Source organism: Bufo bufo, chromosome 4 (assembly GCF_905171765.1).
Source record: "Bufo bufo chromosome 4, aBufBuf1.1, whole genome shotgun sequence".
Lineage (NCBI taxonomy): Eukaryota > Metazoa > Chordata > Amphibia > Anura > Bufonidae > Bufo > Bufo bufo.
This window is the reverse complement of record NC_053392.1, coordinates 532,463,229-532,489,199: the sequence shown is the minus strand read 5'-3', so window position 1 is coordinate 532,489,199 and position 25,971 is coordinate 532,463,229. Positions and strand designations below refer to the sequence as shown.

Genomic DNA, 25,971 nt, shown 5'->3' with positions numbered 1-25,971 from the left:
GCATAGCAATAACGTTTTGTAGGGATCCTTTATCCAGGACCCTCCTCAATTAGCCAGAGGGTCTGCCCATGTCTGTGCATTATACCAATAGCCCAGTGATTTCATTGGGAACGGTGTAATGCTTAAAGGGGTTCTCCGGGCTTTTAATATTCATGACCTATCCTCAGGATAGGTCATCAATCTCATATCGGCAGGGGTCCGACACCCGGCACCCCCGCCGATCAGCCGTTTGAAAAGGAGGCGCGCCTCCCGCTCTGCCTCCTCTTCACTGTTTACCTTCTCGCCGTCGCTTCTGCAGCGGTGAGCAGGTGCAATTACACCCAACCTCGTCCCATTCATTTTAATAGGACGGATCGCTCCTATACAAGTGTATAGGAACGTTCTGTCCCATTTAAATGAATGGGACGGTTAGGTGTAATTGCACCTGCTCACCGCTACAGAGGCGACGGCGAGAAGGGAAACGGTGAAGAGGAGGCAGCACGGGCACGGCGCGTGCCTCCTTTTCAAACAGCTGATCGGCTGGGGTGCCGGGTGTCGGACCCCTGCCGATCTGATATTGATGACCTATCCTGAGGATAGGTCATGAATATTAAAAGCCCGGAGAACCCCTTAAATTTCACCTGTAGTGGCACTGCAGAGCAATTGAACACTTACTACTGGATAACATGATCATTTACAACTGATTAGAGATTAGCAAAGTGACTTCGGATGCTACACCCAAAGTCACTTCGCAAAAAAATTTGTTATTATGATGTATGGAGATCCTTGTAAGTTTTGAAGTGCTTTTTCACTGTAATAATTACCGAAGTTATTAAAATAGGTCTCGCACAACTTCGTAAATAACTTACTTCGGCTCTTCGGAGCCCATACATTCTAATACTGTATGGAGACGAATCTCCGTACAGTATTATAACAATTTTTTTTGTGAAGCTACTTCGGATGTAGCATCCGTTGCTTCTCTCATCTCTACAACTGATCACTGATTTGATTAAGGATAAAATCAAATGTGGCAGATTTGCTGTGCAGATTTCTCACCAGAAATGACAGCGTATCACATGTGGATGGGGTCAAAACGTCGTAGCAGAAAATTTCCGTGTGGAAAAAAATAGCATACTGGATATCCATAGCATAAACTGATGTGATGCAGTTCAACTTCAAAATCTGCCCCACAGGTCAGTTTATGCTGCAGATATGCTGAGGTTTCTTAAATGGGTTATCCCATGAGAAATGTAAAAAATTAAAATCAGACATCTAGTCTTTAAATTCTCATCCACTTTGCTGATACTGTAAGTCTGCAGCATCTACTCTTCATGTGAACATACCCTTACAGTCTACTATATTGACATGATGTCTATCTAGAGATGTGACTCCATACATTTAGAATTATTTAGCAGCGCCCTGCCCTCGGTTTTTGTTTGGTAGCCGGGTTGAGCTTGTACATTGTGTTCCGGTGCTCGCTTGCTATAGACCCCATCCCGTTAGTGGTAACTGGAGAAGTTTGATTACAAGTGCCACATGGCCGCTGTGCGTTTTACTTAATAGTGACCTTGTCAGACTGATGACTTTGCAGCGTGTAACATGCTGCTTCTCACTGCTGGGATTCAAGTCTGTCAGATCGTCACCCTAATGACTGTGAACATGAGCTGACCTCCTTGCATCCATTAGACTGCATTGCTGGAGGACATAGATTGTTATTCCTTTAGTTGTCTGCAGATTTGCATCATGCTGAAAAATTCACACCCCACCTCTCCAAACATGGAGGACGTCTCTGTATACAGAACGGCGAGGTTCCACCAAGTCCGTGGTGATCATTGTGGTGTTACATATCAGAGTTTTTTCTTTTTATCTTTAGGCCCTAAATTTAAATGTCATTTTACACCTACAGTTAATCAGGTCGTTTACAGGGAACGAAACCAAACGTTGCTGATAATTGCCTGTTTGTCAGCATTTATCAAAAATCATTGTTCCTGGGCATCTTTTACACAGGTCAATTATTGGGAACGAGTGTTTTTTCACACGTATATCGCCGCTATTTAGCTTAAATATTGATGGGTGTAAAAGGACCTTAACCACCGCCCAACCGCCTAACGCACGGATGCGTCCGGAAGGTGGTTGATTCATTCCTCCTGGACGCATCCGTGCGTCATCTCGCGAGACTTCCTGTGAACGCGCGCATGATTTTTACGGATCCACTGATACATGGATCGGATCCGCAAAACGCATACGGACATCTGAATGCAGCCTTACAGGGGGGTGATCAATGACGGGGGTGATCACCCCATATAGACTCCCTGATCACCCCCCTGTCATTGATCACCCCCCTGTCAGGCTCCATTCAGACGTCCGTATGATTTTGACACTGATTTGCCCACCTAGGCTGCAAAAAAGTGTCACACATCTGGTATCCCCGTACTCAGGAGAAGTTGGGCAATGTGTTTTGTGGTGTCTTTTTACATATACCCATGCTGGGTGAGAGAAATATCTTGACAAAAGACAACTTTTCCCATTTTTTTATACAAAGTTGGCATTTGACCGAGATATTTATCTCGCCCAGCATGGGTATATGTAAAATGACACCCCAAAACACATTGCCCAACTTCTCCTGAGTACGGAGATACCACATGTGTGACACTTTTTTGCAGCCTAGGTGGGCAAAGGGGCCCACATTCCAAAGAGCACCTTTCGGATTTCACCGTCCATTTTTTACAGATTTTGATTTCAAACTACTTACCACACATTAGGGCCCCTAGAATGCCAGGGCAGTATAACTACCCCACAAGTGACCCCATTTTGGAAAGAAGACACCACAAGGTATTCGCTGATGGGCAAAGTGAGTTCATAGAAGTTTTAATTTTTTGTCACAAGTTACTGGAATATGAGACTTTGTAAGAAAAAAAAATAATCATTTTCCGCTAACTTGTGACAAAAAATAAAAAGTTCTATGAACTCACTATGCCCATCAGCGAATACCTTAGGGTGTCTACTTTCCGAAATGGGGTCATTTGTGGGGTGTTTGTACTGTCTGGGCATTTTAGAACCTCAGGAAACATGAGAGGTGCTCAGAAAGTCAGAGCTGCTTCAAAAAGCGGAAATTCACATTTTTGTACCATAGTTTGTAAACGCTATAACTTTTACCCAAACCATTTTTTTATTTTTTTTACCCAAACATTTTTTTTTTATCAAAGACATGTAGAACAATAAATTTAGAGCAAAATTTATATATGGATGTCGTTTTTTTTGCAAAATTTTACAACTGAAAGTGAAAAATGAAATTTTTTTGCAAAAAAATCGTTAAATTTCGATTAATAACAAAAAAAGTAAAAATGTCAGCAGCAATGAAATACCACCAAATGAAAGCTCTATTAGTGAGAAGAAAAGGAGGTAAAATTCATTTGGGTGGTAAGTTGCATGACCGAGCAATAAACGGTTAAAGTAGTGTAGGTCAGAAGTGTAAAGTGGCCTGGTCATTAAGGCTACATTCACACGTCCAGTATTTTTCTATAATCCGATTTTCTGTCCGTTTTTTGCGGATCCGTTGTTCCTGAAAATGTTTCCGTATATCATCATGTATAAAACATGTATAAATTTCAATAAGCAAATAAAGTTGTTTGGATTTCTTTAAAAAAAATAAAATAAAAATTAAAATGTAATTTCCAGGAACGGATTCCGTATAAAACGGATGACATACGGAATGACATCCGTATGTCATCCGTTTTTTGCGGATCCATTGACTTTGTATTGTACCAGGATACGATTTTTCAGGAAAAGAATAGGACATGTTTTATATTTAAACGGACATGCGGAACGGAACAACGGAAACGGACAGCACACATTGTGCTGTCCGTTTTTTTCCAGGACCCATTGAAAATGAATGGGTCCAGATCTGGTCCAGATCTGTTCCAGAAAAAACGGAACAGATCAGGAAAGAAAAAACGGACGTGTGAATGGACCCTAAGGGTGTTTAACCACCTCAGGACCGCCGTACGCAGGATTGCGTCTTTGCGGCGGTCCTGTTGTTCTGGGTGGACGCGCCGGTGCGTCCTCTCGCGAGACGCGAGATTTCGTGCATTGCCGGCCCGCGCATGCGCATCGCGGGCCGGCAAAAGTTAAAGAAGTATTTCGTCACCAGCCTGCCAGCAACGATCATTGGCTGGCAGGCTGGCGATTTTCAAAAAATCGAATCAGAAGCCAGATAACAGATCATATTAGTAAATATGATCTGTTATATGGCTTCTCTGCTCCTGTGCTGGTCCTTTTCGTCGGTTGGATCCAGCACAGGAGCAGACTTCACAGTGAGTACACCAAACAGCACACCTTAGCCCCAGATCACCCCCCTGCACCCCAATTAACCCTTTGATCACCCCTTTGATCGCCCCTGTCAATCACTATTGAAAGGAAAAAAAGTGATCAGTGTAAACTGTCACTTTTTTTTTTTCACTAGTATTGGCTGTTAGGTTTTAGGGATAGTTTAGGCCCCTTGGTTAGGTAGTTAGCGTCAGTTAGCGCCCAGCCCACCGCACCGCAGTCACTTTTATTCGCTGATTAGCGTATCGCTAATCAGCATTTGTACTTTTATAGTATCTGTAAGTGATCAAAACTGATCACGGTCAGATCTATAATAGTATTAGTGTCACTTTAGTTCGCCCTCCACCCAAAACGCAGTGTTTGCCCGATCAGGCCTGATCGGTCGCCCACACGTGCGTTCACCCACGCCCGCCCCACCGCAGTGACAAAAAAAATTTTGTTTTTTGATCACTGCACATTCACTTTACAAGCACTGCGGCGATAAAAAAATCAGTTTTGATATTTTTTATCAACCGCAGCAGCCTCCGGTACTTCGCTAGCCTCCCCTTTGTAAGACAGGTTTGCTTTTTTTCTTGGGTAGTCTCAGGGAATACCCCTAAATTTAGTAGTCCAAATGTCAAACAGGGGGTATTCTTCTGAAGAGGCCTACAGGATTCTGACCCAGTCGGATGAGGAGTGGGAACCCTCATCTGATGAATCTAGCGGGTCAGAATATGAACCTGTGGAAAGCAGTGGCTCTCTGACCCAAAGTTCGGACGAGGAGGTGGAGGTCCCTGGCAGCACCAGGCGTACCCGGCCCCGTGTCGCTAGACCACAGGTTACGCAGGATCCGTTTCAAGAGCAGCAGAGTGGGGCTGTCGCTGCCGGATCACGTGGTGAGGCATACACCAGCAGCGCAGCCCTTCCTGGACCTAGTACCAGCACTGCCGTACAACATGGTGACGTGGCGAGCACCAGAAGGGCAGTTGAAGCTGGTACGGTGGCACGTGCACTAGTTACCCCGTCGCAGCCACCGCGCAGACAGGCCCGTAGAGCCCCTAGAATCCCTGAGGTGCTGGCAAACCCTGATTGGCAGTCACCAACTTCAGCCGCACCTGTAGTTCCCCCTTTCACCGCCCAGTCTGGAGTTCGGGTTGAGACGGCTCAAATCGGTTCGGCCCTGGGATTTTTTGAGCTGTTCTTGACTGCGGAGCTCTCGGACTTAGTCGTGGCAGAAACAAATCGGTATGCCACACAATTTATATCCGCCAACCCGGGAAGCTCTTATGCCCAGTCTTTCCGGTGGAAACCAGTCCAAGTTTCCGAAATTAAAATTTTTTTGGGCCTTCTCCTCAACATGGGTCTAACTAAAAAGCATGAATTGCGGTCATATTGGTCCACGAACCCAATTCATCACATGCCCATGTTCTCTGCTGCTATGTCCAGGACACGATTTGAGACCATCCTACGTTTTCTGCATTTTAGCGACAACACCACCTCCCGTCCCAGAGGCCACCCAGCTTTTGACCGGCTCCACAAAATTCGGCCCCTCATAGACCATTTCAACCAGAAATTTGCAGATTTGTATACCCCTGAGCAAAACATCTGCGTAGACGAGTCCCTAATACATTTTACCGGGCGCCTTGGCTTCAAACAATACATCCCAAGCAAGCGTGCCCGGTATGGGGTCAAATTGTACAAGCTCTGTGAAAGGGCCACAGGCTATACCCACAAATTTCGGATCTATGAGGGAAAAGATCAGACCCTGGAGCCGGTCGGTTGCCCTGACTACCTGGGGAGCAGTGGGAAGACAGTCTGGGACTTGGTGTCACCCTTATTCGGCAAGGGGTACCATCTTTATGTGGACAATTTCTACACAAGTGTGGCCCTCTTTAGGCATTTGTTTCTAGAACGGATTTGCGCCTGTGGCACCGCGCGAACTAGTCGCGTGGGCTTCCCCCAACGGCTTGTAACCACCCGTCTTGCAAGGGGGGAGAGGGCTGCCTTGTGTAACGAAGAACTGCTCGCGGTGAAATGGAGAGACAAGCGTGACGTTTACATGCTCTCCTCCATTCACGCAGACACGACAATCCAAATTGAAAGGGCAACCCGTGTCATTGAAAAGCCCCTCTCAGTCCACGACTATAATGCGCTCATGGGAGGGGTGGACTTCAATGACCAGATGTTGGCTCCCTATTTAGTTTCCCGCAGAACCAGACGCTGGTATAAGAAGGTGTCTGTATATTTAATTCAATTGGCGCTGTATAATAGTTTTGTTCTCTACAGTAAGGCTGGGAGAACACGATCCTTCCTCAAATTCCAGGAAGAGATCATCGAGAACCTCCTTTACCCAGGAGGTTCCGTGGCCCCATCCACCAGTGTAGTTAGCCGTCTACACGAGCGACATTTCCCCAGTGTCGTTGCTGGTACCTCAACCCAACCGCCACCCCGAAAAAAATGTCGTGTCTGTAGCAGGAGTGGAATAAGGCGTGACACCCGCTATTTCTGTCCTGACTGTCCTGACCACCCTGCCCTATGCTTTGGTGAGTGTTTCCGGAAGTACCACACACAGGTACACCTAGCATAGGGATTGCATCTCACAGGACAGGCACACAGGGCTATTAGGGCCCTTTTACTCACAGCTGCTGCAAACCTCTCCTTTCACCTGGGATAAAGTGCATAATGTACTTCGCCACATCTTTGGGCAATTTGCGCTTTGCACATTGTCCCATGGGGAAGGAGAGGTTTGTTCTATAAAGGTAAAAAAAACTAAACAAAAAAAAAAATACCGGTAAGTAAAAAAGTTAAACGTTCAGTTAAAAAAGTTAAAAAAAAGTTTCTATGTTCTGTTCAACAGTTAATAAATTTATTGCGTTGCGGCCTGGTTTTTTCTTTTTTGTTTTGTTTTTTTTACCTTTCAGGTGGACCAACCGATCGACTAGCTGCAGCACTGATGTGCATTCTGACAGAAGCATTGCGCTGCTGTCAGATTACACGCAAGTCGGTGTATGCGGCGCTGCAAGACGAGATTTCTCCTCTGCAGTAAAAGATATGTTTGCCGAGGCATATGAGCTGAGGAGGTGGCGGTGTTCATATACTTTGGCAAACACTTTGTATATATAAAAAAAAAAATCCCGGCAATGATTTATTCATCCACATCGATTGATGTGAATGGAGAAATCTGGTTTGCCAGGGCATACGAGCTGAAGTGGGTATGGATGTTGGGCGGAGCTCCTATGTCCTGGCAGACGCCTTTCCCCTCCTTTTTTTTTTTTTGGCAGAGATTTTTTCATCCACATTGATCGATGCGAATGAAGAAATCTGTGCCGTTCATTTTTTTCTTTCAGCCCAGAGGCTGAACGGAAAAAAAAAATCTCATTACCCGTATGCTCAATATAAGGAGAATAGCAGAAACTCCTAATGCTGGGCATACATGTAATGATTGTGGAGACCCTCAAATGCCAGGGCAGTACAAACACCCCACAAATAACACCATTTTGGAAAGAAGACACCCCAAGGTATTCGCTGAGGGGCATATTGAGTCCATGAAAGATTGAAATTTTTGTCCCAAGTTAGCGGAAAGGGAGACTTTGTGAGAACAAAATCAAAAAAATCAATTTCCGCTAACTTGTGCCAAAATTATTTTTTTTCTATGAACTCGCCATGCCCCTCATTGAATACCTTGGGGTGTCTTCTTTCCAAAATGGGGTCACATGTGGGGTATTTATTACTGCCCTGGCATTTTAGGGGCCCCAAAGCGTGAGAAGAAGTCTGGTATCCAAATGTCTAAAAATGCCCTCCTAAAAGGAATTTGGGCCCCTTTGCCCACCTAGGCTGCAAAAAAGTGTCACACATGTGGTATCTCCGTATTCAGCAGAAGTTGGGGAATATGTTTTGGGGTGTCATTTTACATATACCCATGCTGGGTGAGATAAATATCTTGGTCAAATGCCAACTTTGTATAAAAAAAATGGGAAAAGTTGTCTTTTGCCAAGATATTTATCTCACCCAGCATGGGTATATGTAAAATGACACCCCAAAACACATTCCCCACCTTCTCCTGAGTACGGAGATACCAGATGTGTGACACTTTTTTGCAGCCTAGGTGGGCAAAGGGGCCCACATTCCAAAGAGCACCTTTCAGATTTCACAGGTCATTTACCTACTTACCAGACATTAGGGCCCCTGGAAAATGCCAGGGCAGTATAACTACCCCACAAGTGACCCCATTTTGGAAAGAAGACACCCCAAGGTATTCCGTGAGGGGCATGGCAAGTTCCTAGAATTTTTTATTTTTTGTCACAAGTTAGTGGAAAATGATGATTTTTTTTTTTATTTTTTTTTCTTACAAAGTCTCATATTCCACTAACTTGTGACAAAAAATAAAAACTTACATGAACTCACTATGCCCATCAGCGAATACCTTGGGGTCTCTTCTTTCCAAAATGGGGTCACTTGTGGGGTAGTTATACTGCCCTGGCATTCTAGGGGCCCAAATGTGTGGTAAGGAGTTTGAAATCAAATTCAGTAAAAATTGACCTGTGAAATCCGAAAGGTGCTCTTTGGAATATGGGCCCCTTTGCCCACCTAGGCTGCAAAAAAGTGTCACACATCTGGTATCCCCGTACTCAGGAGAAGTTGAGGAATGTGTTTTGGGGTGTCTTTTTACATATACCCATGCTGGGTGAGATAAATATCTTGGTCAAATGACAACTTTGTATAAAAAAATGGGAAAAGTTGTCTTTTGCCAAGATATTTCTCTCACCCAGCATGGGTATATATAAAATGACACCCCAAAACACATTCCCCACCTTCTCCTGAGTACGGAGATACCAGATGTGTGACACTTTTTTGCAGCCTAGGTGGGCAAAGGGGCCCATATTCCAAAGAGCACCTTTCGGATTTCACTCGTCATTTTTTACTGAATTTGATTTCAAACTCCTTACCACACATTTGGGCCCCTAAAATGCCAGGGCAGTATAACTACCCCACAAGTGACCCCATTTTGGAAAGAAGACACCCCAAGGTATTCCGTGAGGGGCATGGCGAGTTCCTAGAATTTTTTATTTTTTGTCACAAGTTAGTGGAAAATGATGATTTTTATTTTTTTTTTTTTTTTTCATACAAAGTCTCATATTCCACTAACTTGTGACAAAAAATAAAAACTTCCATGAACTCACTATGCCCATCAGCGAATACCTTGGGGTCTCTTCTTTCCAAAATGGGGTCACTTGTGGGGTAGTTATACTGCCCTGGCATTCTAGGGGCCCAAATGTGTGGTAAGGAGTTTGAAATCAAATTCAGTAAAAAATGACGAGTGAAATCCGAAAGGTGCTCTTTGGAATATGGGCCCCTTTGCCCACCTAGGCTGCAAAAAAGTGTCACACATCTGGTATCTCCGTACTCAGGAGAAGGTGGGGAATGTGTTTTGGGGTGTCATTTTATATATACCCATGCTGGGTGAGAGAAATATCTTGGCAAAAGACAACTTTTCCCATTTTTTTATACAAAGTTGTCATTTGACCAAGATATTTATCTCACCCAGCATGGGTATATGTAAAAAGACACCCCAAAACACATTCCTCAACTTCTCCTGAGTACGGGGATACCAGATGTGTGACACTTTTTTGCAGCCTAGGTGGGCAAAGGGGCCCATATTCCAAAGAGCACCTTTCGGATTTCACAGGTCATTTTTTACTGAATTTGATTTCAAACTCCTTACCACACATTTGGGCCCCTAGAATGCCAGGGCAGTATAACTACCCCACAAGTGACCCCATTTTGGAAAGAAGAGACCCCAAGGTATTCGCTGATGGGCATAGTGAGTTCATAGAACTTTTTATTTTTTGTCACAAGTTAGTGGAATATGAGACTTTGTAAGAAAAAAATAAAATAAAAATAAATCATCATTTTCCGCTAACTTGTGACAAAAAATAAAAAGTTCTATGAACTCACTATGCCCATCAGCGAATACCTTAGGGTGTGTACTTTCAGAAATGGGGTCATTTGTGGGGTGTTTGTACTGTCTGGGCATTGTAGAACCTCAGGAAACATGACAGGTGCTCAGAAAGTCAGAGCTGCTTCAAAAAGCGGAAATTCACATTTTTGTACCATAGTTTGTAAACGCTATAACTTTTACCCAAACCATTTTTTTTCTACCCAAACATTTTTTTTTTATCAAAGACATGTAGAACTATAAATTTAGAGCAAAATTTCTATATGGATGTCGTTTTTTTTGCAAAATTTTACAACTGAAAGTGAAAAATGTCATTTTTTTGCAAAAAAATCGTTAAATTTCGATTAATAACAAAAAAAGTAAAAATGTCAGCAGCAATGAAATACCACCAAATGAAAGCTCTATTAGTGAGAAGAAAAGGAGGTAAAATTCATTTGGGTGGTAAGTTGCATGACCGAGCAATAAACTGTGAAAGTAGTGTAGGTCAGAAGTGTAAAAAGTGGCCTGGTCTTTCAGGGTGTTTAAGCACTGGGGGCTGAGGTGGTTAAGCTAGGGGGGCTGAGGTGGTTAAAGGACATATGTATTATTGTAGATGGATGTCTGCTGTGATTGTGCATCACTTTAAATTGCCGTGTTTCTCCTGCATTTCAGCAAACACACAACTACTTCACAGGACCTCTTGGAATCCCGGCCTGGGGCTCGTACATCATTTTTATCATGGCCACCCTGGTGATTGGACTTGTACTTGGTTTGGTAAGACTCGTGTTTACATGTTTAATTAGAAGCCCCTCCATGTAAGCACTAAGTGTGCCATCTGCACTCAGGTACAAGAGCTACATTTACAAAAAGTATAGGATCCATTTCAGTTATTTAGTCAGTTTCTATTTCCCATCATGGTAGCTCAGTGGTTGGCAGTGCTTTGTGGTGAGGCTGCGATTCGGAGTTTGAATCTGACTGTTCCCGATCATTGCTCATTCAGCTGCATTTCGCATGCGCAGTCCTCTCCTCTGTATGGGGATAAATGATGACTACAACGATCATTCATCCCCATTCAAATTCTTTATTTGTTAGCAAGACTCCCCTGTTTACACAGGGTGATGTGCTGCCTACTTAATCTCAAAAAAAATAGATATATAACAATAGTATAGGTGTCTGCAGTGTGAAAATAAGTATTAGCATAGAGTATATGGACCCTTTAAAATATAACTTTTATTAATTAAGGTTAAAATATAATTACTCACCCTATGATATCTGGGTGACTTCAATGAGTGTATAAGGACAAAGATATCGCCCAGCTACCACCGTGAATGGTGAATTCGATGCCGTATAAATAGTACATAATTCACATAGGCACTTATGACATTGGCTATGGTATGGACTGGGGGAAGGCTAGGGGCACTTAGATAGGTGCTAGGGAATATCTCTCCCTGTACCAGCCCTAAATTAGCCTTTGTCCAGTGATAATCCCTGATGGTGGGATTTCCCTGTCCCCGTACCTGCCCTGTCTGGCCCTGTACAACCCTAGATGTTGGGAAGAAAGAAAACAATGATGTAACAATATTATATATATGATATATAATACATGTGTATAACATCTTAGATTAAAAAAGATAAATAAATCGAAAATGTACTGTGTCCTGGGTGAGACAACCGAGGCAGACCGTGGTGGGGCTGGATAAATCACAAGGGCTCCCCTGTTGTTGGAGAGAGATATCACTAGTGATGTGCCCCATTCGCGTCTGGACGGCCTCCTGCCAGGTTGTATTTGTTCTGCCTACAAATTATTTTATGTGCCGCATGAAAGATGCAATCACCCGACAGATAAGCATTTGCTCATTTGTCGGGCGATTGGAGGCACCTTTACAATTATTGGGAAGGAGCATTAACATGAACGTTCATCCTATCCTTTTTCCTGTAAAAGAGCCCGCACTCTGTGCAGCGCTGCAGAATATGTTGTCGCTGTTTAAGCAAAAGTAGAAATCGCCATATTTTAATTCTGTACTTCTGTTCAAATTAGTTTGATTTCCTTATATGAAGGCTCCTGTTCTTCCCCATATTATATTAAAGGTGTAACTGAGGACCTATCCTCTGCTGGGGGTCCAACACCCGGGCCCCCCTGCTGAACAGCTGTTTGAGAAAACCCTGGAGCTTCTGTGAGTGCTGCGGCCTTCTCGCAGCTTTCCCTAGGCTAGTGACGCTACGACCATTGGTCACGAGGCCTAGCCCCATTCAACTGAAGGAGGCAGTGCTGGGGCTTTTTCAAACAGCTTCTTTAAAGTAGTGCTCTTATGTTGATGTAAATCCAAGCAAGGCATTATAAAGGACTTTCACACTTTCCCTGCCAGAGCCCACTGACTATAATAGGACCTACTGCTGGCGGAGAGCTGGCCTTTTTCCAACATTAGTGCCAGGATTTTTAGCATAAGTTTTTGTCCGATGGAGTCCTGGCACTAATTCTGGAAACAGGCCAGATCCCCGCCAGGTCCCGTTATAGTCAATGGGGCCTGGTGGTGTTCCAGCCCTTTCCGGCTATGCTGGATATCATGATTGACAGCCTCCAGCAGATTCATAAGTGATTGACAGCTCCCTTCTCCTATTCTTCAAGAAAATATCTACGAAAAAGAGGAAATGGTTGGTTTTATGAGGCTGACATTTCCAACCTATTGAAGGGCTTCTTCAGGACTTACTTATTGATGACACCCCCCAGCTCATGTAGCCCCCACTGATCATTGGGCTGCAGGAGCTGTGTTGTCGCACCAAACCTACAAAGGCTATTGTGTAAAGTTTCTCCTATACAAGTGAATTGGTGCAGTGCTGCAGTAACCAGGCCCGGATTCTACACAGTTGACAGAGCTGGTGCTGTAGATTCTGAATACAACGGATCAGGGAGGTCCCGCACTGATCTGATACTGACAACCTATCTCAAGTATAGGTCATCAATAAGAGAGTCCTCGAAAACCCTTTTATTAGAGGTCTGCTTATAAACCTTAGTTTGATGTCTTTCGGTTTTCTGTCTGTCATCTGTTGTTCTCCCCCCCCCCCCCCCCCCCCCAAGATGAGAGGTTCTTCTGTTGGTGTTCTAGTTGAATGTACGTCTTTCTGGGGGAGGGAATATGGGTGATGGCAGCTAGATTATCATGCTACAGGTTTGTATTGCTGTAAAACTGACCTCTCTTCCTTGGTATGTTTCCTATGCAGATACTGGTACTTCTAGCAGATTGCTTTTGTCCAGCTAAACCCAAGTATGAAGCGGTGAGATCTGCTGGTAAGTATGGAAGACATTGTCTCTATTGAAGTCAATACAGTTTATTTAGTTAGACTTTCTGCTCCAGAGTCTTAACAGCTGGAGTAAATGAGTCTTGAAATGGAAGCCATACCAGATGTACTTAGCTTTCTCTAAAACATATCATCATTAGGATTTTAGCTGGCCATACGCTGTTGGCTAAATATATTCCTTTCCCCCCCCCCTGTCCTCACATCTTACTCGAGCATGTTCGGTTTGACTGCGTGTACGTGTGTTCTCAACGAGGAGAGGACTACACTAGTACACTAGTGATGAGCCAAGCGAGCTTTGGATGCTGTATTAAAAATCAACTACCAAAGTTATTCAACGAAGTCACGTGCAACTTCGCAAATAACTAACTTCGGCTCATCGCAGTGCATACATTTTAATACTGTACGGAGACGGATCTCGGTACAGTATTATTCAGAAGTTTTGAACGAAGCGACTTCAGATGTAACATCCAAAGCTCAATTCGTTTGTCATTACTAGATTACTAGATACCACTGGCGGCAGTGTGTCTCCAGTATTTAAATCCAGCATGCCTGACTCTTCTTTCCTATAATATCTGCTGTTAGGGAAGAGCCAGAAGACGCCCCATAAACATTAGACGGTCAGCTGGTATTACCAGAATTAGCCAGTTCATCTTATGTGTTTAAAAAAGATGGCTGACACCTAAGAAGTATATATGAATATATCAATGGTCAATGCAGAGATCTCTCCCGTCATCTATTTATACCCAGGACTTTGACCGTGATGAGGGGACTGGGGAGTTGGGATTTTTTCCCATAAGATGAGGAAAATAAGCTTTTGTCTCATGGGGATTTTTCTCAGGTTCAACATTGCAGGATAATGAGCTGAACTAGATAGACGTGTATCTTTCTTCAGCCTTACAAACTAAGGTAGTGTGTTCGATCTAGTTGAGGAAAGGAGAAATGAAAACTGGTGAATATGCTGCCTGTACATTGGGTAAGGTGATAAGGCTGGAGATTGAGTCACTTACGAACTGAGAACCATTAGATGGAGTTAAGAAAGCGGGAGCTGGATTGCAGAGTTGGGAAAAAAAGGGGTTTCCGCTTTGGACAATCACTACTTATTAGAAGGAACTATTGATATTAAGGAAATGGGAAATGACAAAACTTCCCCTTTCTGGGACCAACTGCTATCTGTGGAGAAAGCTATTCAATTTGCCTACAGTGCCTCCACAGGAGAAATGAAGCATTACAGTACCTACTGTATTAACATTTATGGGATGTCTGTGTGTTGCAAGACAGGGGAGATGCTCTAGAGCCAGAGTTGTGGAACTTGAACAGGGAACCCCCGTCCCTTTAAATTCAAGTCTCTAAAAGGGTATAAAGGGAAAATGGGTCTACTCCTTAATTTGCCTAATACACAGATGTAGCAAACTTGACCTTGATTCTTAATGAGTTAAGTAACTAATGGCAAGAGACTTCTTCACTTTTTCAGGGTCTTTGGTGATGTAATGTCGTGCTGTGACAGGATATCGCCCTCAAATTTAGAGCTGCTACATCTGTAAAATTTACAGTATATATTAATTTGACTGTGGTCCATACAGGCCTCTCAAGGCGAACAGGTCAAGGCTATGCCTTCTGCCATTCGTCCTTCCTATAAGCCAGACATCTAAGTAAACCAAATAAAAAATACATTAGTGTCCAGTCTTTCATTGGGGTCCATGTATCTCACTGCCTCCCAAACACATGGTGCCTTGAACGCTTTCAATTACGTCATCTGATCCGCCATGCCCCCCTTTAACTCATTTTAGTAGCTGTATTTCTCCATTTATAACCTCACTTGCTTTGTACATTTTATATCTCGGAGCTCTGCTTTTAGAAATGGAATGTCGCCCTGGTTCAAATTGTTTTTTTTTCTGTAAACGATAAAGCCGCATTTGTTTGGCGATGCTTCTGTAATGCTCATCTGATCATTATCTTGTTCTGCTCTGTATATAAGATTTCCTTTTAGAGTACTTACCAAAAAAAAAAAAAGTCTATCTTTTACAGCCAAGCGCTGTTTATCATGGTGAGACAGCTGGAGAAAAACATTGATCCTTATCCGTTTGTTTGTAGATAATGAATGACAATGCCAGTAAGATTGTAGGTTCGTCATAAGAATTCTATTTGAGGTAGAATAATGATCTATTTCTTCGCCTTCTCAACAGATACCATATGTTGATTGAAACATCAAAGGACTGACTTAAACAGTCCGGGGTTTCATGTGCACATTACTGTAGAGGTGGTTGCACTTGTGGATGAAAGCCCATATGTGCACCAGCTTCATTCACACTAGCTGAGATATAGAGCCTGCCGTGCATGCATACCAATCAAAGACCATTGTCATCAGCCTTTTAGACTTCGGTGCCCTCATATGCTAAAGTGGTGGTCCAGTAGAACAGATTGCTAGCCTTGTTTATCCAGGCACGCGGCCATACATCTCAGAGTGGCTGTGCCTGGTACTGCTGCTCAACCTAGTCGGTCCGCTTAGGCCTCATGCACATGACCATATTTTTGGTGCGTGTCCAATCCGCTTTTCTCGCACATTCCATTGGGGGACACAGACCATGGGTATAGCCTAGGTCCTTACTAGGAGGAGACACTATGCAAATAAAAAAATAAAGCTCCTCCTCCCTGGGCTATACCCCCATGTTCCACCGGGAGGACCCCAGTTCTTGCTTAGTGTCGGATAAGGAGGATGACATTCTTTCTATTCCCGTTTTATTTTTTTGCTGTGTACGCAGGGTCGCAATTCTGCTTCCCTGGTCTCTTGGTGGAGCAATCGCCGGGGTCGAATTGACGTATCCGGCTACCTCCCACTCTCCCCCAGAAGTTAAGTGGAACCAGGCTCGATCTGCGGCCTACCAGATTCGGGGTCACCTTCCTGCTCTCCTCCAGATCACTGCCACTCCTTGTGCCAGCTGACTGAGAGGTGACCTCCGCTGGTGTGGATTTGAATGCGAAGACTACAGGACGCAGATAAGTACACTGCCTCCCCTGTCTCCCGGTGTGGCGCTAGGACCGCTTGGTGGGGGGGTTTGAGGGGGGAGAGGATACCTGTCTGGGGCATCGCTACATGAGCAGCTACTTCCCGGCTTCCCTCGGCGGTGTCTAGGGGGCGGTCTCTCCTACCCTTCCGGCAGTCGCGTCTTATTATTTTCATATTTCCCGCGCGCGGGTTTCGCGCCTGCTGATGCGATTTGTGGGCAGCGCTCTGTCTTCTGCTACTTCCGGCTCAGCGCTCTCGGCTGCTCCGGCTCCACTCTTCCCGGTTGCGTGCTGCAGGAACGGTAGGAGACCCTGGCCCCTTCCATTGCTGGATTACCGCCATCATGCCAAAACCTGGGGCCTCACAAAAATCCAAGTCGGCCCCTCTGGGGCTATGTAAGGTTTGCTGCTTACCACTTTAGGTCTCTGGATCCTGTGACTTATGCCTTGCCTCTGGACAGGATCATCCTCTCGTCCCTCCTCCCCCTCTCACTCAGCCCAGTCCTCCCTCCGCCCTGTCGGAGCCTGCGGAACCCGCCTGGGCCTCTGCCATTTCTAGGGCGGCCGCTGACTTAGCCCAAGTCTCTTGGGCCGCCATGGCCTTCATGGAGCGCATGGCGTCTACGGATCCTGCGGCTAACACCATACCGCTTCCCAGTGGTTCCCACAGAGGACGCTCAACCACTAAGAGGCAGCGTACACAGCAGCATCCTTCCTCGGATGATTCTGCTTCCCCTCCTTGCCTAGAGGCCCGTTCAGACACTTCCCCTCCTCACAGGGAACATAGATCGGAAGGGGAAAGATCCAGTTTTGACGAGGACACAGAGCTGGAGCCCTCGCCCAAACTGTCGACTATGGTGGCAGACTTGGTGGCGGCGGTCCGGGATACGTTTGATATCCAGGTGGAATCTCCTTCCGCTGGTAGCCAGGAATTCCCTCTTTTCCACTCGGGGAAACCTTAAACTGTTGTATTCCCCATACATGGCGAGTTCGACAAGGTCCTCTCTAAGGCCTGGGACCGCCCGAATCACCGGTTTTCTGCCACGAAACGTATGGATACTCTTTATCCTTTTCCTGCAGAAAATGTGCAGCAGTGGTCTTCTCCTCCTAAGGTTGACCCGCTTCTGGCCAGATTGGCTAAGAATACGGCCATTCCTGTCTTGGACGGCTCGTCCCTACGGGATGTAGTTGACAGGCGTTTGGATTCTCTGTCAAAAGCCATCTTCACTCTGGCAGGCACTGGCCTGCGGCCAGTTTTTGCCTCGGCCTGGGTATCCAGAGCGCTTTCCGTATGGTTGCAGCGCCACCATCAGGACCTGGCGGAGCAGGATGCCTCTGCGGACACCTTCAATTTTGTCCATCAGATGTCTCAGGCGACAAAGTTTCTCTGCGAAGCTTCCTTTGATGTTAGCATTCTTTTTGCGCGTATCTCAGCCCTTTCGGTCACATAGCGTAGAGTAGTCTAGTTGAAGGTTTGGGACGCTGACGCTTCCTCTAAGCGTTCCCTCACTAACCTCCCCTTTTCGGGTTCCAGGCTTTTTGGTGCTAAGCTGGACGAGATCATCTGGGGGGCAAGAGTACCAACCTGCCCCAATCTAGATCCAAGCGCACCTTTTGAGGTCGGTCCTCCGGTTCTAGGAACCAATCCTTTCGTCGCTTCTCCCCTTCCAGATCTGCGGCGGCCCCCTTCCAGGGTTGCTCTCAAGACTCCCTTAACCTTCAAGCCCCAGCTTTCCTGGCGCCCGCGGCCACAAACAGCCCGCCCTGCTGCTCCCAAGCAGTCTTCCGCCTGAAGGGGCGCCCCTACCTCTTACGGTGGGGGGCCGATTGCTCTCCTTTCAACAGGTCTGGAGAGATCATATCCAGGACGCCTGGGCCCTGGAAATTGTAACATCTGGTTACAAAATAGAATTCGCTTCCAGGCCTCCGGAGCGTTTCTTCTCTTCTCGGGTTCCGGGGGATCCGGTCCGGGCCTCGGCTCTTTTGCAGGCGGTCTCTTCCCTTTTGGACAGGGGAGTGATTGTTCCAGTCCCCTTGGAGGAGCAAGGCGCAGGTTTCTACTCCAACCTGTTTGTGGTGCCAAAGAAGGAGGGATCGGTGCGTCCTGTTCTATATCTGAAGCTGTTGAACAGGTCTCTGCGGGTCTGGAGGTTCCGGATGGAGTCCCTCCGATCCGTTATTGCTTCTCTTCTTCCAGGGGAATTCCTCGCGTCGGTGGACATACAAGACTCCTATTTGCATGTCCCTATAGCAGAATCTCACCACAGGTTTCTGCGCTTTGCTGTCGGCGGGCAGCATTACCAGTTTGTCGCCCTGCCCTTTGGACTGGCTACGGCCCCTCGGGTATTTACGAAGATCTTGGCGCTTCTCCGTACCAGGGGCATATCTCTGTTGCCCTATCTGGACGACACGCTGATAAAGGCTTCCTCCCTTCCCCAGGCCAGGGACAGCTTCCGGATCACGGTTCAGACTCTGGAGCAGTTCGGCTGGCTGATCAATGCCCAGAAGTCATCTCTCTTCTCCCCTCACAGAGGTTGACCTTCCTAGGGATGGTTCTGGACACCACGACAGCTCGGGTATTCCTTCCGAGTTCCAAGTCCTCTCGAATTCAGGAATCGGTATCTCTCCTACTGCGCTCCCGACGACTCTCCATCCGGGAGTGCATGAGGGTACTGGGGCTGATGGTGGCCTCATTCGAGGCCGTCCCCTGCCCAGTTTCACACTCTGCCTCTACAGCCGGCGATTCTGTCCTTTTTGGGACAGGACGTCGCGCGGTCTGACATCTCGAGTCCGTCTGCCTCCTCGGGTTCGGGCAGACCTCTTGTGGTGGCTGTCCCCCCAAAAGTTAATCTCAGGGAGGTCCTTTCTTCCTATCTCCTGGACAGTCGTCACCACCGACGCCAGCCTCCTAGGTTGGGGTGGTGTTCTACAGACCCGGACGGTGCAGGGGCTTTGGTCGGCGGAGGAGGCCCGCCTTCCGATCAACGTGCTGGAGCTCAGAGCAATTTTCCTCTCCCTTTCTCAATGGACTCATCTCCTGGCAGGTCTCCCGGTAAGGGTCCAGTCGGACAATGCCACCACCGTGGCTTACGTCAACCACCAGGGCGGGACCCGCAGCCGGACAGTGATGCAGGAGGCGGAGAGGATCCTCCAGTGGGCGGAGACCCATCTTCCAGTACTGTCGGCAGTGTACATCCCGGGGACCGACAATTGGAAGGCGGACTTTCTCAGCCGCAACACGGTGGATCCAGGAGAGTGGTCCTTAAATCCGGAAGTTTTCGAGGACATCTGTCGCAGGTGGGGGCGCCCGGGTGTCGACCTGATGGCGTCCAGGCTCAACAACAAGGTTCCCACGTTTCTGGCCCATGCTCGCGACCCGGAGGCGAACGGAGTGGGACGCGCTGCTGTCTCCGTGGCGAGGCTTCCCTCTCCTTTATGTCTTTCCACCTCTGCCTCTGCTACCGAAGGTCCTTCGCAAGATCACATTGGAAGGGATTCCGACCATTCTCATCGCCCCCGATTGGCCGCGCATGGTTCTCGGACGTCACTCGGATGCTGGCAGACGTGGCCTCTTCCTCTCATGGAGGATCTACTGTCTCAAGGACCGCTCTTCCACCAGAATTTACGGTCGCTGCGTTTGACGGCGTGGCTGCTGAGACCGCCATCCTGAAGAAGAGGGGCTTCTCGGACTCTGTGGTGAAGACCGTGATCAAGGCCAGAAAACCAGTTTCATCCTGTATATACCATCGTACCTGGAAGGCCTTTCTTGTCTTTTGTGAGAAACTTGGCGTTTTTCCCCTTCGTTTCTCGGTTCCGGTGGTCCTCTCCTTTCTCCAGACGGGTCTTGAGATGGGGATGTCATTGAGCTCTCTGAAGGGTCAGGTCTCTGCTCTGGCCGTTTTCTTTCAGCGATCCCTGGCTCTGCTCGGTCCAGTGAGGACCTTCCTACAAGGGGTGGCGCATTCGGTCCCTCCGTATGTTCCTCCCCTGCCCCACTGGGACTTGAACTTGGTTCTGTCTTCCCTCCAGGCGGCTCCCTTAGAACCTTTGAGGGAGGTTTCTTTGAATTTTTTCACCTAGAAGGTGGTCTTTTTGGTGGTGATCACCTCGATCGGAGGGTATCGGAGCTGGCCGCGCTTTCCTGTAGGGAGCCCTTTTTGGTCTTCCATCAGGATAAGGCGGTGCTGCGTCCTGTCCCTTCATTTTTGCCCAAGGTGGTCTCCGCCTTCTACCTTAATGAAGATATAGTCCTGCCCTCTTTTTGTCCATCTCCGGCAAACCGCAAGGAGCGCGCTCTCCATTCCCTGGACGTTGTCCGGGCCCTGCCTGTGTACCTTTCGGTTACTGCCTCTTTCCGCCGTACGGATTCCTTTTTCGTGATTCCGGAAGGGCCTCGTAAAGGTCTGGCGGCTTCCAAGGTCTCGGTAGCCCGATGGATTCGGTTAGCTATTGCCACGGCTTATCGTGCCCGTGGCAGGGTTCCCCCAACTGGGGGCCTCCTGGGCTAGGCGTAATCGCGCTTCGGCATCTCAACTTTGTAAGTCAGCCACCTGGTCTTCCTTGCATACCTTTACAAAGTTTTACCAGTTGCACTCTTTGGCATCGGCTGATGCTGTCCTTGGGCGCAAGGTATTGCAGGCGGTGGTTTCTGTTTGACCACTGGGTGTTTTCTCCTGGAGGTGCTGTTTTTTTCCAACCCCATGGACTGCTCTAGGACATCCCATGGTCTGTGTCCCCCAATGGAATGTGCGAGAAAAGGAGATTTTTTGTGAAACTCGCCTGTAAAATCTTTTTCTAGTCTTTTCCATTGGGGGACACAGCTCCCTCCCATTCTTACCTGTTGTAGGAAGGGTTGGTTTAGTTCTTCGGGTCCTGAAGGTTTTCGGTCTGATGGCCGTATTCCGTTGTTCTGGTCTCTATGGCTTTGGTCTCCTTCTCCTACTGCTTTTGCACGCACTGGGGTCCTCCCGGTGGAACATGGGGGTATAGCCCAGGGAGGAGGAGCTTTCTTTATTTGCATAGTGTCTCCTCCTAGTAATGACCTAGGCTATACCCATGGTCTGCTGTGTCCCCCAATGGAAAAGACGAGAAAAAGATTTTACAGGTGAGTTTCACAAAAATCTCCTGCAAAAAAATAAATAAAAAAAAATCGCACATTGACCCATTCATTTCTATGGGTCCGCAAAAAAACGGACAGCACAGGTTTTCAATGTGTGGCCGTGCCGCAAATGATAGAACCTGTGTGAGTCTGCCTGAGATTTCAGTTGTAGTAAATACTTTATAAATAACAATTCCGGAGCATGTTTCCTTAGATCTCTGCTTTGTGCCGTTCCTGGATTTCTCCTGAAAATGTATGAATAAACTGACAACCGGTTGGGGTTTGTCCAAAAAGTCTGATAATGTCCAATCAGTGTTGTCAGTATCAGACTTTGGAAGGAGACACCTCTCTGAGGAGATGAATGGTAACACATAGTTGTCAGGTTATTCATAAATATTCTGGAGGAATAAGAGAGGAACGGTACAACACACAGTTCTAAGAGAAACCGCTCCAGAATTGTTACAAGTATTGACCTGTCAGGAGAGGTGACTGCTGAGACCTAAATTAGGTCTGTGTGGAGTTTGTGCAGCTAAGGATCTGTTCACATAGCAGATTTTCCACGGGACATGAAGGGACGTGTCCTTTTGTTGGCACAGTTTGGAAATCATCTGCAGTTGAATGAATGGCAGGGTGGATTACCATTGACAACCATGCCAGGTGGATTCTAGGCTGTTTTCAGCATGAAAATGTGCGCACAAAATCTGCTGTGTGAACAAGCTCCAACAGTTTGGATTGCAGGAGAGAAGACCGTTAAGACCTGCTACTTTTCTTGGCGCAGTATAGAAATACTTTGAAGCCCAGTGAACGACCATTGACAGCAATAGAAGGAGGATTCTGCTCAGTGTTCAGTATGAAAATCTCTGCACAAAGTCTGCCATGTTAACAAGCCCTAAATGTCCAGATTGCAGGAAGGAAGACTGGTAAGACCTGCTAATGTGTTTGGCTACAAAAGGATTTTTTTTTTTTTAGATTGACACACTGTAGCAAATTCTCAGCTGTGTGATCAGGTTTTGAAACACCGAGTACATTAATAATTTTCAGAATTGAAGCTTTAGTTAGATGAGACAGGGCAACCTCTTAAAGAGTTATTCCCATCTTAGATGTTTATGAATAATCTACAAGATATGCCAAAAGTGTCTGTTTTCCACGCGTTCGTAGAAGTGAATGGAGAGAGCTACGCACGCGTGGCCAGCTCTCCATTCACGGCAGCCGTGTCACCAGGTTGTAATTACCTAAGATCTGAATGCCCCTTTAAGGCATTAGTCCTACCTGCGATTGTCATTCTGGTAAAAATCAATGGTCTCAATCCTTTCTTTTATTTTACTTCAGAGATAAACAAGGAAGATGTGGACATTTCAGATAAAGACCAGATGGATTCTTCTGATGGACTGAAGGATACGATTGACAAAGAAGATGCCATTGAAGAGGACATTGAAAGTGACAAGGAAGATGACCAAGCAGAGGACAGTGAAGATGGTAATTCTAATAGCGATGCTAAAGATTCTGAAGAGGACTCCGCAGTGGAGAAATCTGACCCCGAAAATGAAGAAGAACATGATAATCATCCACCACGGCCAAGCACACCGGAGACTGAGAGTGCCTTAAGACATCGCAAAACGGAAGCTGCGGACAGTGGACAGTAGACCTCCATATTTTCATATTTTATGGACCAAAGATATGTCCGCACTATTTTTGCTGCAGTTTTTTTATGCTGTTGTATTTTGCATGGAAACTTACTTTCTTACTAAATGACTGTAAGAAAGGAAGTTTTAGAAATTGTCTCCAGTTGTAGGTCCACAGCACAGGCCGTTCACAAGTTGTTTTTAGTTGGTTTCAGGCATTGACGTTATGTCTGAAGAACCTCCTTTATGTCTGTTCATGTCAGTTTGAAATGAGGGTTAGTCCAATAATTTTAACAATTATGACTATTTAATATTTTATAGTTTTTTTGTTTGTTACTGTGCTTGAAGGTTAACTTCAGCTTTTCAGGCACTGTGCATATCGTATTCAGTTAGATACATACATATATTTTTACATGTTTTGCACAGTTAAGGTGTTTTTCGAGATTTTAATACTGATGACCTATCCTCAAGCTAGGTCATCAGTATCTGATCGGTCAGTGTCCTACACCTGGTGCTCCCACTGATGAGCTGTTTTGAGAAGGCATCGGTGCACCTTTGAGCGCAGCGGCCTTCTCGCAGCTTACCAGGCACAGAGCGATATGTATAATGGCTGTGCTTGGTATCACGCTCAGCCCTATTCACTTGAATGGAGCTGAGCAGCGCCAAGGCCGTGTGACCGATGAACATGTCGTCACTGGCCTCAGGAAAACTGAGAGAAGGCCATGGCGCTTCTGCAAACACCAGTACCTTCTCAAACAGCTGATCGACCTGGTTTCAAGTTGTCGGAACAGAGGATAGGTCATCAGTATTAAAAGTTTGGAAAACCCCTTTAAAGAATCGTTTACCGAGAGTCAGCATTATGTATTAAACTCTATCTGTCAGCAGATTTACCTATGTAACTCTCTGACCTGTTACATGTGCGCTGGGCAGCTGAAGACATCTGTGTTGGTCCCATGTTCATATGTGCCCGCATTGCTGAGAAAAATGTTTCATTATATACAAATGAGCCTCTAGGAGCAATGGGGGTGTTGCCTTTACTCCTAGATGCTCTGCTCTTTCTGCAACTGCTGCTCACTGTCCACTTTGATTGACAGTGCCAGGTGTGATGATCTTTTTACTCCCTGGCCATTTTAATCAAAGTGCAGATGGTGCGGCAATTGCAGAGAGAGCTGAGCCTCTAGGTATAACAGCAACGCCCCTGTTGCTCCTAGAGGCTAATATGCATACATACTCTGCAATGCGGGCACATATGAACATGGGACCAAGACAGATGCCTTCAGCTGCCAAACACACATGTAACAGGTCAGCCAGTGTCTTAGGTACAAATCTGCTGACAGGTGCTCTTTAAAGGGGTTTTCTGGTTTGAATGATTTTTAAGCAATTGCTGCAGCCTGCCTCTTGAAATGGCTACCACCGCTGTCTCCATCCTCCGCTCCTTGCACTGCTTACATTCGGTGGTACATGATCACTTGCATCGCTCCTGCCATTAACTGGCTTCAGTGGTGATGTGGCCACAAGCAGCACATCACCGCTGAAGCCAGTCATTGGCTGGAGTGGCGCATGGGACTGTGTCCATGCACTACCGTATGTAAACAGTGCGGGGACTGGAAGGTGGAGACGTATGCAGACCGGAGCAGCATGGAGCAGGTAAGCATTAATCTTCTATACTATGTACTATGTTACTATGTTTCATCAGGTAGACTGCGGGCACGATATTAAAAATCATTATAACTGGAAATCCCTTTAAGTACCACGTCCTTCCCATTCTGGTGATGTACTGCAACTGGTAAGCACATTGCATCAGTCTCATCTGAAGATCTGGACTGTGACCTGTACTAGAGTTATCCATTAGTATAGGGCAGGGATACTCAACCTTCGGCCCTCCACATTTTGTAAAACTACAGCTCCCACCATGCCCTGCTGATAGCTGTAGACTGTCCAGGCATGCTGGGAGTTGTAGTTTTGCAACAGCTGGAGGGACGCCGGTTGGACTTCCTTGATATAGGGTATAATAGCGCTCCATTTTGGCTGTGGTACTCAAGTAGGGTCTTGCCTCTTAGGCTACTTTCACACTCGCGTTTGGTGCGGATCCGTTCAGATAATATAACCGTCTGCATCCGTTCAGAACGGATCCGTTTGTATTATCTTTAACATAGCCAAGACGGATCCGTCTTGAAAACCATTGAAAGTCAATGGAGGATCCGTTTTCTATTGTGCCAGATTGTGTCATAGAAAACGGATCCGATCCCATTGACTTACATTGTGTGTCAGAACGCTTGCAGCGTTTTGGTGTCCGCCTCCAAAGCGGAATGGAGAAGGAACGGAGGCAAACTGATGCATTCTGAGCGGATCCTTTTCCATTCAGAATGCATTAGGGCGAAACTGATCCGTTTTGGACCGCTTGTGAGAGCCCTGAACGGATCTCACAAACGGAAAGCCAAAACGCCAGTGTGAAAGTAGCCTAACACAGATGATAATCAAATTGGGCACTCCAAGGAATTTGCGATTACTTGACAATATATCGGTTGAGCAAGCCAAAGTGATACAAAATCAATACATACATGTCGTTTTGGTCCAAAACATGGACCCATAAATTATCAAGCTTTGACAAATTTCTTGGGAGTGCCAAGTTTTCTTGTTCTGTATTAGTTTTAACATAATCTTTCTAATCATTCTGCCGAGGAAGATTAACTTTTTTCAGTATATTGAATTATCATCATTAGCTTTGTAAT

General features: G+C 46.2%; 1 protein-coding gene across 1 annotated transcript in view; it reads left to right on the top strand.

The window, feature by feature from the left end:
* Positions 1-23,886, top strand: part of TMX4 (thioredoxin related transmembrane protein 4) — a 121,345-nt gene extending 97,459 nt beyond the window's left edge. The window contains exons 6-8 of the mRNA XM_040429855.1: positions 10,892-10,993; positions 13,439-13,505; positions 22,947-23,886. Of these exons, the coding sequence (XP_040285789.1) occupies positions 10,892-10,993; positions 13,439-13,505; positions 22,947-23,260 (483 nt within the window). The 3' untranslated portion in view covers positions 23,261-23,886. The remainder of the gene's footprint in view (positions 1-10,891; positions 10,994-13,438; positions 13,506-22,946) is intronic.
* The last annotated feature ends 2,085 nt before the right edge of the window (positions 23,887-25,971 follow it).